The sequence below is a fragment of the Excalfactoria chinensis genome, chromosome 6, assembly GCF_039878825.1.
Source record: "Excalfactoria chinensis isolate bCotChi1 chromosome 6, bCotChi1.hap2, whole genome shotgun sequence".
Lineage (NCBI taxonomy): Eukaryota > Metazoa > Chordata > Aves > Galliformes > Phasianidae > Excalfactoria > Excalfactoria chinensis.
This window is the reverse complement of record NC_092830.1, coordinates 31692908-31708987: the sequence shown is the minus strand read 5'-3', so window position 1 is coordinate 31708987 and position 16080 is coordinate 31692908. Positions and strand designations below refer to the sequence as shown.

Here is a 16080-nt window from a genome sequence, read left to right as displayed (position 1 = left end):
AAGCATTTTCTTTAAACTTCTGTGCTATAGAATTTCCCATGGACTACTTGTGCTTTATAGAAGAGGGTCACACTTTTCAGGTACATGAAAAATGCCACAATTAACAGTTTCAGAGAGGATGAAGAATCTTCAGCTTCCTGAAAGATTTTCTGGGGAAATGTAGGATGCCTTGAGCTGTAGCACTTGAAACTGTGGATTTAAAAAGTAGTGAAGTAGCCCTTTTCAAACTGACGAATGCCAGCTTCAGTTGGTAGTCAGCCCCGTTTTGGACTGAATGTCAGCACTGTTAGCATTGAGTCTTCCTTGTGTACTCCCTGTCACTGCATTCTCAATCACTGCTTCTGTGGCTGTTTCAGGACATACCGTACTTTGGAAAATCAGCATCTAGATGTTGGAAGGACAGTGTTTTAGACTCAGTCACTTAATTGCTATTTTACTCGGAATTGATGGGTGTGGAAGAATCACAAGCTGTCTTAGAAGATTCCCATTGCTCCATCACCTAAATCAATATGACAGATCGGATGCCAACAATTTATGGTAAGCCCTATAATGGCACTGTTTTCAACTCTTGTTAACTCATGGAGAAGCCAGGGCTGCTGTAAACAACAGAACAACTGACTGTAGTGCAAACTTTCTAACAGAAGAACTGTTTCTCCTCTCCCCGAAAGGTGAGGTGAAACATTTTCCACATTGTTTTCATAGCCAAAAGCCCTCTCGTGAGCTAAGAAAATCACAGGATTGGTGTGAGAATCGAAATGTGCCCACAGAGTCCCAAAAGATCTATAAATATGCCTGGTGTACAAATATCCTTTGATGGAACCCTCACTGAGAGTGACAGAAGAGCTGGACTTGTTTTGGACGCTAAAGCAAGAACTGTTAGTGAAATCCTCCAAATCTATCAAATCTTTCAGGGATCTTTTTGGTGTGTTAAGTTATATTAATCTTCCTAGAATTCTGTTAGCAAATTCACCTATATTTAAATGATTAATTCTCTCTTTATTATTCTCTTTCTTGTTCTTTCAAAATTATTGAAATCTGTGACAAGAGGTAGAGAAACGAGGAAACGTTTGGCTTCTGGTTAGTTAATCAATTCCATAATATCTCATTCTTTACAATCACTTCATTTAATAGCACCAATTTCTGCTTTCAGGTCCTGACTTCCCTGCTAAGCATTTAAGTTTCAGGTTTTTTTTACTCTTTTAACCTTTATCCCTTTGAATTTTTTTTCTCAGCCTATAATTTATTATACAGTCTCCTGTCAGAGGAGGAGGTAGACTAGGTGATTTTTACTGTATTGCAGATTATAATTATTATCGTTATTTGCATTAGTAATGGATTCATTCTTATCACTGAAAACAATTCCATTATCTGATCAGACAGTTATCTTCACACTGTCCGTGATCATATATTTTCATTAGGCACCTCTTTTTCTGTGGGTCAAAAGGAGAATTATTCTTTAGTGCAGTCACTTTTCTCTATGCTCTCAGCATTTTCCTAGGTTAAAAAGAAGTTAACTCCCCACAGATGCCCCTTGCAACAAAAATATGCCCTTTTCTGCTGCTGTGTGGTTACCTCTGCAGATCCAGCCAGGAGGGGCATATCTGTGCTACAAACTGCCCTTCAGTGTCCTTAATGCAGTTCTGGTTCAGTGGGAGGTACTGTGAGGACAATTTTCGTCACTCATAAAATACGTTTTGACTCCTCCTTGAATTACACTGGAGATTTGTAGCCTCTGTTCAGTGAGGCGGAGAAGCATCCTTTCCCAAACCCTCCTTCTCTTCCTCCTGTGGAAGGCACAAGGTTTGGACTTCAACTATTGCAGTGAGGTTGCAGAGGGAGCAAAAACAACCTCTTCTCCGATGTCCCATCAGATTTATTGTGCCCCAGGGGCACAAATGATCAGATGGCAGTGCTGTCCTACCCACCAGTGAAGGGGAGATGAGTAAGGTCAGAGAGACGTGTGAGGTCAGGCCTCAGCCCTCTTGAGGAGCTGAGAGCAGCCGTGGTTGATTGGAGGTGGTGGAGGACCTCCTTACTGCTCATAGTGATATTTATTTCCTCACAAATAAGAGGCAGTCAGTTTATGACTAAGGAATTAAGGCTCTCAAGAAAAAGATCTCAAATCTAAGACAGGAATTTGGGTTTCTTTTTAAGTAGCCTCTTTGGAAGTTTCCTTATCCTGACAGTGGCTGCCGTTAGCAAGCAGAGTGCTTGGCATTCAGGGAAGGAAGAATGGGCTCCCTGGGCAAGACGTGTATGTGCTCGTAGTATGTTTAGTGTACCACATAACTAAGGTGATGACTTTGTTCCTCCTTCCCAAAGAACTCCAAAAGCTGTGGCTGAGTGGAGCTGCACCAGTGCCAGACCCGGCGCTGGGCCTTCCCCAGCAGTGACAGCTGCTCTGCCCCTGGGCCAGGGACGCTGCTCTCGCAAGCAAGACTTGCTTCCCAGATTGGGGAAGCAACCAGCACTCCCACATAAATCAGTGCTCTTTTCATGCCCTCAAATTGCAGACCCCAAACTGAAGGATCTGAGCCATTAATATCGTTCTTTGTTGTTGCTTTTAATGAGATCATGTGAGACTATGTTTATCTAGAATTACATTGTGAAAGAGTGCACTGCTTTGCAGGTTTAGATCTTTTTTTTTTTCCCTTCACCTCCCTAATTGGTTTGATGTGGAGCAATTATCCACTTAATGCAATTAAAGGTAAGATTTTTCATACGATATGTACCGCAACAGTAATTACATGAGCCATAGCACAAAGAGGGACTTGAATACAACTTTTGTCTTTAGGTCTCACATAATACATCTTCAGTATGCCAGCAAGTGCAGTAGCCACTCAGTTGTTACTATGCAAGTGAATGCAGCATTTAGACTAATTTAAAGAGTTGTTTGTGACTTGTTTCTGTTTGTATACAGTCGGAACTTAGAAGAAAGTGGCATTTAGGCCACTACTGTTATTTCTTCATGTAGAGCTGTGGGAGCATCACATTAACCTTCTTCCTCAGCCCCCCACTGATGTATTCTGTTTTGGTCAATTAAAAATGCAGATATAATCTCTGCTTTTCATTGCCTTCAAACTTTAGATTGTTTTCAGGGGGAAAAAAAATGCATATCAGAACTCACATCTACTTCATTTTTTGTACAAAAGATAGTATATTCCTCCAGTAAGTATCTCTTTTGTCAAAAAACTGCTTGCAATTTTAAAAAGCAGTGATATTGTTTAACAAGTTTAGCCTCGTTCTACCAGAATTGAATGCCACCATGCAGACTATGTATTTCTGAAGCACGAGGGTGTAGCAAAACAGCTTGTGATTTATACTCAAATTAAGAACAAAATAGCCCTCAGGCATAACATCATAAAATTCCTATTTGCAGCCTCTAAGGACACATCCCAGAAAGGTATGGTAATAAATATGTGTACATAAGCACTGTCAGCTGTGGCTAGGTGAAGAAAGCTCTAATATGACAAACTAGATTAAAGAAACACATCAGGAGGTCCAGAAAGAAGAATACATCAATGTCAAATTAAGATACACTCAAATATTTCTTGAAAGACAGAACCTCATTATTCTACTGATTAACAGAGCAAAGTAATGATTATAGGCAGCATTGTCTAAAGGCAACAAAGAGCACTGCTATATCTCAGTAATAATTAGAGTCACGCAAAATCTTCCATTTTTTTATTGTTCTCAGATGATTTATAACATGTGAGGGAAATACATTACACATGTCAATCTAAAGTATAATGAAAATACGTGGCCCAAGTTGGCTCTCATGTTTGAAATTCTGATTGCAATGCTGCGCACCAACAAAATAATAGTAATTTCTGGTTGGAATTATAAAACCTAAACTATAGTACCAAGCATTGTTCACCAAATTACTCATTCTATAACCACAATTATAGCCCATTTGTTTTCCTATGCTGGTAACAAAAGATACATTTTAAGATCCGCGCTGTGCTACTCTTCCTTTAATAAATAGAGTGAGCTTTTCAAAAGCTGCAAAACGTCGCAGATAAAAATCAAAACATTTCCATGTTTAAAGATTCCATCAAAGCCTTACGGTGAATGGTGTGATATTAAAGTTTAAGAAAAAAAATAATCAATTTAGCATGTATTTTTGAACGCGATTTGTCACAAATAGCATTCCCAATAGATAAGAATGATTATATGGTAAAGAGCGTAATTTATATATCTCGAGCACTACGCTTTTGTCACCGACATCGTTAAGGAATTTGACACGTTTGCAGGAGAACAATATATGTCAACTGAAATATATACCAATTAGCCATAAATGGGACACTGAAATGAATGATGTATGTGCATGCTATACTTACAAGTAATAACATGTGGTTTAAAGTCGCTCGCGTTTTCAAACAAGAATTCGTTTTATGTTGTCATTTAAAAAATCTAATATTTGAAAAGGTCAGGAATAAATAGCACCATTAGCATTAAAAGCTAGCTAAAGGGAAAGTAATTTGTTGTTCATTTAACATTGCATTTTATGTAATAGCTTTGTAAAGTGTTCAGGAGGGGGGGAGAGATTTTACTCTTCTAAAACAAGATGACGGCAGCTCCAGTTCATTATTAAAAGGAGATTTTTTATTATGCTATTGTCAGCTTTAACGACTTGATTCTGTTAGGTGTTTGTTAAAATTACATGGGCTGCTGAAGTGGCTATGGCAAAGGATAATGCAGAGAATATCTTGGCTGTCAAAACAATTGTGTAGGCAAGAATCTGCTTATACTACCGTAAGGGAACAAAAGACAAAGGAGAAACTCTTCTGCAGTGATAGGAAGTTAATAACCCTGTTGAGGATTCCTCGGCAGGAGGTACTGAGATCAGGAAGCCAATTTCTAGAATAGTAAAATGGTCATGGCAAAGGGAATAGAGTGCATGGAAGCCTTGTATCAGGTGCCAGTTCTGGTGTCTTTGGGTGTGTGCACTCTGGGCAAACCCCACATCGATTCACCTCCCCAGCACGGGAGAGTGCTCTTCCTTGGACTGGTTAGTGAGTGATGTGAAAGTATGCAAAGCTCCTGGGCTTGATCCTCTGCCTCCTGCAAACCTAGACAAGATGATGCAGAGAGCTGGGAAAGGCTTTGCAGGAGGAACTGAAAAGTGGGCTTACTGATACCGCAGTGCAGACAAATTATTTCTATCTTTGAACTAATTGTGACTTACACCGTTTTCTACTAGTGTAAAGCTGACTAGGGAGGGAAAAACTGGAGGCAAAATAGATGTTAGCCTATACCCCTTATGGAAGGCATAGGCTGGGAAGAAGGCACACAAAGCACTCTGCTGTGCACTTGCTGCTGCTAGGAGGAGCTGCAGAGGGGAGGAAGCAGTATAGGGAGTGGAAGGCACAAATAGCACCATCAGAGTGAAAAACATCTGTGTATTGCTCTTGAGAGACCTTGAATGAGAAATTGTCTTAGCATATTAATTCCCCACACATCTATGTCAGCATAGCAAGGGGTATCTCCCTTACTAATTCATAAATTAATTCCCTACCATCCTCCATAAAGTAAGCTCCCAGAGATTTATGTGGCAGTGATTCTTAAGATAAAACTTGGTTTGTGCTGTGCTCCCAAGGTTACACAAGGTTACCTGCCCCCCTTTCTTCCCCTTGTTTGAAATTACCTTGAAACACACTGAAATTGGGAATTTTTCAATGGGCTTTTGCTTGTTCACTCCTAAAGCTGCTCCAAAAATCCTGCATTTTGCAGGCTTGTCTACAGACAGACATCCATGGACATAAAACAACCACCAACCCACAAAAGAAAACCCGTACCACCCCCAAAGAAATAAAAACACTCATATGTTAAAATTCCTGGATAATTATTCTTTATTTTGATTGATTGTTAGCCTGCTAGAGCAAGGAAGGTTTCTTTTTGCATGTCTGCATCTAAAAGGTACAATAATCAACAAATCTGCATGTGAAGCTTCCGTTATTACGGCTGTAGAGACTGCAGACTCTGGTCTTTAATGCTTGACCATTGTTGGCAGCGAGGCTTTGGGCATCCGTATGTGTTGTTAGCAAGCATTGAGGGTTTGCAGAACGTTCTCCCTCACTGTGTCAGAGCCACAGAAATTGAATCTGAAGAAAACAAAAACATATGAAAGTCTTGAATCCTTGGGAATTTTTATATGGGCCTAGACTATACACTGTACCCCTTCTTCTAGACACCCCAGTCATGGGGTGGATCAAATAACATACATGATAAAGAAACTGAGGGGTTTTGTTTTAAAAAGCCCAAGCACACGAGTAATGTTGGATCAGTAAAAGATGCTTCTGTAATCTGGGCATCCAAGCCTTGTTCCACAGTCTACAGAAGTATGTCTTAACTTATATCAATTTGTATTTAGCTTTTTAAGTATAGCTTTCATGTATTATCCCTATTCACTGAAATGTTAGAGATATTATTGCCTCTGTCTTGTCAAACACAATCTCAGCAAGCATTGATATCAGTGGAAATCTTCTGATTCCCACTGACATTGAATCAGACGTCCAAATGCAAGCTCAGACATAGACAGCCATTTCCTGCAGACAGCAGGTAGGAAAATAGCAAGAACTATGCTGATAATCTAAGCCAGAGCTGATCTTTCTCACCCAAAGTTTTTTTACAGGAAACTTGCCCTCTGAAGACTGGAACTATTTTTTTTTTTCAAAGTTAGTTAAGGTAGAGAGTTGAAATGGTAGCAGATGGAATCATGAATGAGCAGTATCTTGAAAGGAAGAAAGTTAAAAGTGTTCCTTAGAACCTTTCCCTTCCAATGCTTGAGAACCTTTTCACGTGCAAATCTATTTGTCCCTCATATCATTTTGTCATTAGCCCTCACAAGTAACTGCTGGGATTTTCACAGTGAATATACTCACATTTCTCCAGTTTCTCCAACCTGCACTGTGACAGTTGCGGCTCCCAGTTTAGGCAGAGTTGGATTTACCACGTTGTTGTTCCAGAGAAATTTAACCTTTGTAACTTTTCCAACTTTGTGTTCTGCGTCAACAAAGGCTGTGTAAGTGTCGTCTGCATGGAGGGTTCCCCTGTGAAAAATAGTGTTTTACATATGTGAGGCTTTCTGGCATTTAATCATTAGCAGTCTCTTCAACTGTTTGGCTGTGGTAGCAAGGTCAATAGGAAGATGGTAGTAAGGCAGTGTTTAGCTTATATCATGGTAACAACATTATTCTCCATTCTCAACAATCATTCAAAAAATCAGAGTTTGTCAGAAGAAAAGGCAGATAGCATTGTTGTATTGCAGTCAGTTTACTATGAGGATGCAATTACAGGACAGTCCCCATGGAGAGGGTAGAGCTGCATCTTGTTGCTTATGTAGGTAAGGTTTATACCATGTTTTGCAAATGAATGAAATCTCATATAATATAAATTGATTTATCTGATACAGATTTTGTGTTCGTTTGGTTGACCAAAAAGATTATCCACCAGCTGCTGCCTGGTTCTCTACCACAGGTTTTCAAATGTACAGCCCTGTGACTGAGTCAAACATGTATGGTCTCTTGGGTCACCATGGTTCATAATTGGGCCACTAACTTCCCATCACATCGATAGAGAAAGCAGTTTGAGACTGCCCCAAATTCTAACATTTTGAAATTCTAATGTTTTAAAATTCTGCATACTTTTCCCTTTTAAAACAAATCCAGAGTGACTGAATTGTCCCTGCATTTACATCAAGGAGCCATGAGACCAAGTTAAAAAGAAATATTATTAGAGAAATGAATTAAGCATTCTGGAAGAGAAGTTTATTTTCCATTGAATTTTGTACTTACTTGAAAATCTGATGCTGCCTTGTGTTCCCATTACTGCCATACAGGGCAATATTTAAATATCCTGATACTCTAGAACTTCCAGCGAGTTTCACAGTGACTTTGTACCTCCAAACTGCACAGAAAAAAATACAGTAAGAGAGAGAAACAGTCTCAAAATATCAAAAATATCAAGTCAGATTATATATATATATTTTTAATATATAAACCTTTTTAACAATAACCATAGTTAAAAGCAAAGTCCAACCCAAGTCATTCTGTGATTCTATGGCCTTTGACAAACGGAGTTCTGACTGTCTCCAAAGTTGGAGTTTTCACATCTTCTCCAGGCCTCTCTTTCTGCTTTTAACAACTGACACGGACACAGATGCTTTAAGAATATTCAACAAGATATTTCTCTGTCTAATGTGCACTGCCTATCTTCCTTCCCCCGTGCACCCTGTAGTGTAGCCCACTGAACACCTCATTGACTTCTGCTTGGCTCTACAGTCTGACATCTTTCAGACCAACTGGTGGGCACAAAATAGCATTAGTTGGGGGACAGAAGAGGGCAAAAGGCCCAAAGGACCGAAGAGCCATTTGCTCTGCTCTGTCTTTCCATTTATTAAAATTAATTAACTGTGAAAAGTGGGGGGGGGGAAAGCAGTTTTATAAGGAGTAATAGCAATGGAAACAGTCGAAACTTACGAGGAAAGTCCCTGGCTGATGCAGTATTCAGGTAAAGTTTCACAACAGAACCTGAAATTTTCCCCTTGAATTTATCTGCATAGTGACCCATGTTTGGACATCCACCACTTGGGCATGGGAAACAGCCTTGCTGGTGAAAAGAAATAGATCCATTAATAAAATCATCCCAACAGCTTAGAAAAATTATTAGTGATAACATGTAATTTTAACTGGTCACAAATCACAGCAACAGTTAGTTTCAAGGAACCATTTATGTGATTAAAGCAAGACTGTATAAGCTAGCCAGATTTCTGAAAGGCTCTGATGTGTCAGGACTCCATGTTTTTTCTCATGCCATCTAGCTCACTTCAGCTGCACAACTGACATCCTTGAGTACTCTTGAACTGGAACAGGGGGAAGGAGGAGTGTCACTCTTTCTGAGCAGAAGGTGAGAAACAGCAATGTCACTTTTTACCTCCATATTGTTTCAAGTAAGGCTTTGCACTGGAAACAAAGCTCATTTTTGTCCTGAAAGCAGCTTTGTATCCTGGTGATAGAAGCAGGCGGTTGCCTTCTCCCAGAGTGACCTGAGAAGTCTCTATCATCTACTCAGAAAGTATGGAGATCGATTTTATCCCTTTTATATACCTGTTCCTTTCTCTGCTCCCTTCTTTCGGTGCTGCCTGTGGGATATGAGCCTATTGCATCTCTGCTACACTTAGGCAGTTCAATATCTCCTGTTCTAAAATTGGGAAGGGATCCCTGCTCTTGGTCCATAACTAATGTTCTTTGTCCTTGTAGCCCTCTTAAGTCACCGAAGTATTTTCACTATAGGCTGACCCCATCAGCGCCATTGCATACTATTGTAATTCTTGTTACTTTGAAAGCTTACCTACTATAGTATGAGATCCCTCTTGCTGCTGCTTAACAAAGAGACTTGCTGAAGGTTGGGGCAGGCTCTTCATCCTACCTGTTCCCTGTTTGATGCACCAGAGTAGGCTTGGGGACGCACACCAACTCCAGTAATACCTAAGGGCAGCAGCACTGTACCAGGGCTATCCATGGTTCGTTGTTACCTTTTCCTACTTGAGCTCATGTCACCTAAGCCACTGTAAGATGTCTGTCACTTATCTTACACATGCACCCACTGGGTGAAAGCTAGTGTAATTCAAGTTTCAGATGTATTGACAAGTGCACTGCTTTTGCAATGGCCCGCAGTGAGGCTTTAAAAAATACTTACTTTAAAAGCATCATATGAACCACAGGTATAGCCCAGAAATCCATCAGGGTAGCCAATACTGTCATAGTAGTACTTGTAGCTGCGCAGGTGATTGCAGGCCACAAAGTCCTTAGTTCCTGTGAAAAGATGCTCTTGGGTTAGTTCTTACTTTGTATTGAAAGAGACCCATGTTGTGCTTGCTGTGCTGTTGCAATGGGTCATTCCTCCTCAGAAACCTCATTGCTACTCTTGAGGCTAAGAACTTGAGATGTGAACCTTGCTGTTGTAATGAATTGATGTTCTGAGGAAAGATGTTGATCCAACAGATGCAAGGTGTGAACCTGAAGTTCTTTGCAAGGACTGACTTTGCAGCCCAGTCCCCCTTCCACCTCCCAGTAACTTACTGAAATAACCTGACTGGGCTTCACAATAGAAAAGAGAGCTGGATACAGCAGATCCTTTGTAGGCTACACTATATTACCATAACAAAAGGAAGACAAATGCCAAGTATCTAACAGTGAACTTCCTAGGGCAAAGCTGATTTACTCCAGCTGAGGAATTATTGTTATTTGAAGGTATTTAAAGAAGAGAAACTCTTAAAATAATGAATGTATTGTTTTCCTCTTTTCTATTTTTTTTTCTTTTTGATTTTCCTGCATTTAGGTTAAAAAGAAGAAGATACACAACACTGTTATTTCTTTGTGCTTTAGTTCCCTATTATTGATAACAAGTTTACTCTTTGTAGGGAGGAAAAAAAAAGCTTCCAGCTGCTTTGAATAAAACCTAGAGAAAAAGCATCACCAGGTGCCACAAATAAGTTGATGGGCTTCTAGAATTCAAGGTGCTTGCAGCAACTTGAGACAGAGCTTGGATCAGACACTGAAAAGTTTCTAGAGGTGAGTCATTATTTTTTCTTTTTAAATGTTCTGTTATGTGCAGTTTATGCCTATACTATATATATATTTTAATACATTTGCTTTTTATTTATATCTGTAGGAAACAACAACTAAAAATGTATTGGAGCAGCCACTTGCTGATCTTTCTTTAGGTGACTTGAAATAGACACAATGATGGTTCAAGTAGTGTTTGTTTCTACTTCTAGCTACTTTAAAGATTTCTAGATCAAACCTTATTTGTTTTGTCTTATTTGTTATTTGATCCACAGATGAGAATAATTACAGGAAAGTGGTATGTTTGAACATGCTAACAGTTTCACTGCACTAAGTGTTTGCCATTGAGGGTGCATTCACCAAAAGCTAATACAAAACACCTGTGTGAAGCAACATTAAGTCATTGCATTTTGAAGCTGACCTTCCTCTGAATTTGCAATGTAATCAACACCCTTACCTTCCCAGATACCATCAAGATCTACAATCTGTGACAGAGGATTCTTATCGCATCCTGGCATTTCTACTCCACCATTTGGATAAAAGTCAAGATGTCCTATTGCTGGGGCCATTCCAAAACCTGGAGTATTTAAAGCAGAGGTAAGTACATTTAAAATTTGTCTTGTCTCATACACTGTTCATACAATTCTTCAAACTGTTGGCTTAAAGTTTATCTATGATGTTTTAAGAATTAAGTTTTCAGTAACCATAGTGGTGTGTTTCTCTGTCTGTGCACTGATCAACACGCTGGATTCTTGATTACTACTCTCAAGTGCACAGAGCACAGATGATGAGGTCCTAATACAGTAAAGCTGAACACTCACCTATGTTAGGAATAAAGGGAGCTGTATCTGTGTGGATAATATCAACAAAGTCTGCATCGGTTTTATCCAGCCTGACTTCAATTGGTGTGTCTTGAAAATAAGGTTGGGCAGGGTCCAGTCCTGAAAGAAAAATGTTTCTGTCATGTATGGAAGAAGAGATCTTGATGTGTTATATAAAATGGCGTTAAGATTGTACACAATAATTGCAGGAGTGCTGAAGAGTTTTTGTGGTTTTTTTTTTTAATATCACACCCAATGACCATAGCTACACCTGCTTCTGATTGTACATTCGTTATTTTGAGCTCGTTTATAGCAATGACAGTGGTGCGCTGCTGCATTACAGTATTGCTCCTGTGCTGTTCATTAAGCAATGATGTCTTTAGTATAAGCTGTGATTCAGATTCCTCCCTTACCAGTTATTCTTCCAACCCCTGGCATCCTCTTGCCAGCCTCTCCTGCCACGTGTGCGCCAAGGCTGTGGCCAATGATGTGGACATTGGCTGGAGAGTATGAATATTGATCCTGAGAAAATAAATGTTTAGAGAATAATTTACTACTTTACTAGTTTTCATCAACAACAGAGAGAATTAAAAATGGGCTGGAAACCAAATCTTACTTTGACTACAGCCTAATCCAGTGGAGGTTCCTATGGGATTTTGGTACGTTTGCCAGTTTAGGTACTTAAAAAATGTATCTGTATTTTGGATTTATTTATTTTTCCAAAGCTTCTTATTCATCTGCTGCCCTCATTTGGGTGTTCTTAAAACTCTAGACAGTTCTAGCACCGAGTCTTGAGAGGCTCAACTTTCTTTCTACATCCTAGACCCATAAAGAGTAATTTGGAATTCTCTTATAGGGAATATGTGTCAGTAGCACTTGGATTAAAAGAAGGCTTTAAACTAATTGTTGCTTTCCCATGTAAAGCTGGTTGAGAAGGGGGCATGTGGCGCCTCCTGAACATTCAGGCTTTGCACGATGGCTTCCCTGGAGGCAGCTGGGAGGGTCCCAGTTGGCCTGGGGTATTCCTGCTCACCTAAGAGCAGTTGCTTTGCAGTCACTGCTGACCACAGCTGCTTTTCAGATCTGTTTTGTAGATTTTATGCCTCCATGAAAAAGGACTTTACTGCTTATTATTTCTGCATATTTAAAACTTCATAGCTCTTTACACCTGTTAACATCCAGGGAATAACCATTCAGCTGTCTTGGAGAACTTCCGACCTCAAAGCTGACTAACCCTTCTGTCATCACATAGTTCTCCAACTCAGAATTAAGTCTGTTGTTTCCAGCTGAACTTCTAAAATAATCACTGAGTAGAAAAAAACAATTTTGCTGGTTACATTCACAGAAGTTTCCAGATCAGTTTTACATGTGCAGTTATGTGATTAGGAGATTCTTACCTTGAGCACACCGATAAAGTATGCAATTTCAGCGCCTACAACACGGACGTTGTTGGAAGCCTGAGTGTATGCACATCTTGCACCTGTTTTCCAGCTTATAGCAATACAGTTTATATCTTCCACTGTAAGCATTTTCTGTTTTGGAGAAAGAAATATGTAAATAAGAATAAAAGTTAAATAAAAGAAAACAAAACACATAAAATAGTCCCACAGGAATACAGTCTGAAATGGATTCATAGTGTTTAATACAGCCAATTCATAAATGCAGCATTAATGCATATGGGAGCATTTTAAGAATCAAAACCATAGTAAGTTATTAAAAGATCATTTTATTTCTGTTAATTGGAACAAATAATTAACCAAATAATTCCAACAGTCAATCCTATACATCCTGAAATTGATGATCAGCATAGATATTTTCCATCAAGAAGCTGTCAAATAAATTTAATTTCTTTTGAGCTAGTAATAAAGAGAAGCAGGCGATAGGGATGAAATAAATGTGCAGTACTTGATTTTAGTGGAATTTAACCATATTCCTTATAATTTTCATATTCCTATAAAATAGGAATACAGAATGTAAAGAAAATTGGAGTTCTGTGAGTACTTAATTAAAAACATTGCCCACGTCGTGTCATGTGCAGTGAGCTGCTGTTTTGCTTTGTGCGCTGTATGACTGGCAGCTTTCTTTAGCAGCTGCAATAGAAACCATGTTAAGAGGATTTGAGAAGACTGCAAATTTGAATTGCTGTTCTGTTTTGGGGCAGGATTAAGAAGCCTCTTGAGAAACTATAGAGTTGGTGCAAAAATTGATGGAAAGCACAGAGCTCCAGGTTTTAAGCAGGAAAAAGACACTCACTGAGCCAAACCCTGTTGTCACTCACTTCACTAAAGTGAAGAATTTCATGCATTTCCCCTAATCTTTTTCCTCGACGTACTGAACGACATACTTTCAAATTATAAGCAACTTAAATATGTCCCCTTTTCCTGCCATCTTGTTACTAAAAGTAGTATAAAATAAAGTGATTCGAAATGGAGAAAGCAAACAATGTACAGCAATATATTGATAACTGCCAACTCAGGAACTTCCTAGGGACAAGATTTCCCTGCAGTTCGTACCTTGCACAGATCTGCGGGCCAGCCTTCTTCTCCTTCATCTATAAATCCGTGAACAACAAATCTTGTCTTCCTGCTTGTTCTGAAGTTTGAGCTCCCAATTGATGCAGGGTTAACTGCAGATACCTCCTGTTGTAGATATTGAAGCATTAAAACTTTAAAACTCTTTTCTGTAAGGAGTGCATTGAAATTGTGCAGAGCTGAACTGTGTTTGTTTGTATAGGCATGTAAAAGGTTTGTAATTTACCAATATTGAAACCACATTAGTTCTTACCTGAAAATCATTACTGTTTTCTTTTGTGTAAAGGAAGAACTGGGTACCTATCCTTTCTGGGCTCCAGGGTAATCTTTGAATTGGTCTCTCTGCAGTTCCAGACCATGGTCTATCATCTGTGAAACATCCCAGCCTGTCATAGCATACTTCAGAGCCTGTAGCACACGGATCAGACCAAGAATATGTGAATGAGTAAAGAGCAGACTAGTGGTCATAACATGTAGACTCTTCTCTCTAGACTTCTCTAGGCCTGTTGAAAATCCTACAGTTTAAATAGTGCAAAGTCCAGCTTTTGCCTTGTCTCAGCTCTCAAAGTCTACAGTTTTCCCCTAGGAAAGAAGCCACCCTGTTTCTCACCCATTCTGCATGAGTGCAGAAATATATCTCAGAAGATCAAGCATCATAGAAAGGCTTTATAAACAGTAATCCCACATACTTACCTCTGGCTGTGCAGAGAAGAAATAGCGCTAATATCCCAATTCGAAGCATCTAGAAAAGCAGAAAAAAAGAAGCAGCTAGGATTTGTGAACCTGTTTGATTCCCAAGCCCACCTGTCTTTCTGATGCTGATTTTTCTCATGGTGAAAAGGGCCTTGATCTTTCTTCCCTGCAACCTATGCCTACGACTGCCACACATGAGACATGTGAGTCAGCTTTATGTTGCCTGGCTCCAGCAGAGCTCATGGTGCTGCAAAATCTACTAGTGGCATAGCTCAAGTCCAGAATGATTTTTGTCCTGCTACGAAGTTGTATCCCAGCTAATTTGATCTAACATAAGGACAGCTACGTGTGCCATGTACCATTCCCTTTTGAGCCATTTGCCTGACAAGGTAGAGAAATCTCCACCAAACCTGAACTACTTACTGTGCAGCCTAGAAAGTTCATGCACTAATGGGCAAACTTTGAATGTACTTTATACTTTGCTGTATCCTTGGAAGGGTTCCTAGAAAGATAGTAAAATTTGTTTATTTCAGATTATAGTCTATATCTAAACTGGAAAATGTCTTTAGTGGCTGATTTATCTTTGAAGTTCAAAACTGACAGACATGACGTAGTTTCTTGAGTTGATGTGTTGGAACCTGAAACAGGATTGTTGATCCAGATGTAGGGCAATTCCCAAGCAGTAATTTGTGTTGTAAAGAACTGGATTTTCTTAGCTGGGAAGGTTTTTGTTTTTAGGATTGTGTAGCTGGGATGTGGGAATCTACTAGGTGATAATTTTTTAAGACTGCTTCTCTAACCTGTACCAAGTAACTGTGTTTGGAAAGCTCCTTTTGTGCCCACATTCTGATATCAACTCTGTTCAATAAGCCTTGTTCCATCAGGAATATCTCCCAGTGTCTATTTTGTTTCCCCATTGAAATTCTGGGATGTAGAAGGATGGGCAGCAGCCCCTTTGGATGCGTCATATATTCCCATTATAACCCAAGTTTTGAGAAAAGTTCTGTCTAAGTAACGAACTTCCAGAAACCATGCTGCAAATGTATACCAATAACACACAAAATTCACCCAGACGATGGGATCTGGCTGCTTTGTGTTTTGTAGCAGTATTACAAAACTCAGGATGTCAATCTCCTAAAGACATCAACTAAAAGGTGAAAAACAGTCTGTGCAAATGTGCAGTCCTGGATCAGGGAACCCTTAAGCTTGTTCGTTGTTCATCCATAGGAAAAGGTCTTAAGTGGACAAAAACAAAACAACAACAACAAAACAGAGCATCTTTTCACCTAGCGAGTATCTTTTTATATTATTATTATTATTATTATTATTATTATTACCATATATCTTTCAAGAACAGATATTCCCTAATCTCTGTCTCAGGGAAAGACCTACTGGATACCAGCTGTGTGCGCATATTTCAAGTGTTGTCCATGTAAGTGGAAGCCCTGTCCCTGGAGATATGCAAGG

The 16080-nt window shown here is 39.4% G+C and overlaps 1 protein-coding gene across 1 annotated transcript; it reads right to left on the bottom strand.

The window, feature by feature from the left end:
* Positions 1 to 5872: 5872 nt before the first annotated feature.
* Positions 5873 to 14662, bottom strand: LOC140254486 (pancreatic triacylglycerol lipase-like). The gene is made up of 12 exons (XM_072340988.1): positions 14614 to 14662; positions 14174 to 14328; positions 13903 to 14028; positions 12787 to 12921; positions 11803 to 11911; positions 11390 to 11509; positions 11026 to 11145; positions 9696 to 9815; positions 8481 to 8606; positions 7797 to 7908; positions 6885 to 7052; positions 5873 to 6104 (listed from the first exon to the last, which is right to left on the bottom strand). The coding sequence occupies exons 1-12, from the start codon at positions 14660 to 14662 to the stop codon at positions 6041 to 6043; spliced, it is 1404 nt and encodes a 467-aa protein (XP_072197089.1). The 3' UTR covers positions 5873 to 6040.
* Positions 14663 to 16080: the final 1418 nt, after the last annotated feature.

Bases quoted from the DNA above. Each gene is read 5' to 3' on its own strand.
- LOC140254486 (XM_072340988.1), bottom strand. From the start codon at position 14,662: ATGCTTCGAATTGGGATATTAGCGCTATTTCTTCTCTGCACAGCCAGA. The intron at 14,329-14,613 runs GTAAGTATGTGG...CGTGTGCTACAG, and splicing joins TCTTCTCTGCACAGCCAGAG to GCTCTGAAGTATGCTATGAC. The intron at 7,909-8,480 runs GTAAGTTTCGAC...TTTTCTGTGCAG, and splicing joins ATCAGCCAGGGACTTTCCTC to TTTGGAGGTACAAAGTCACT.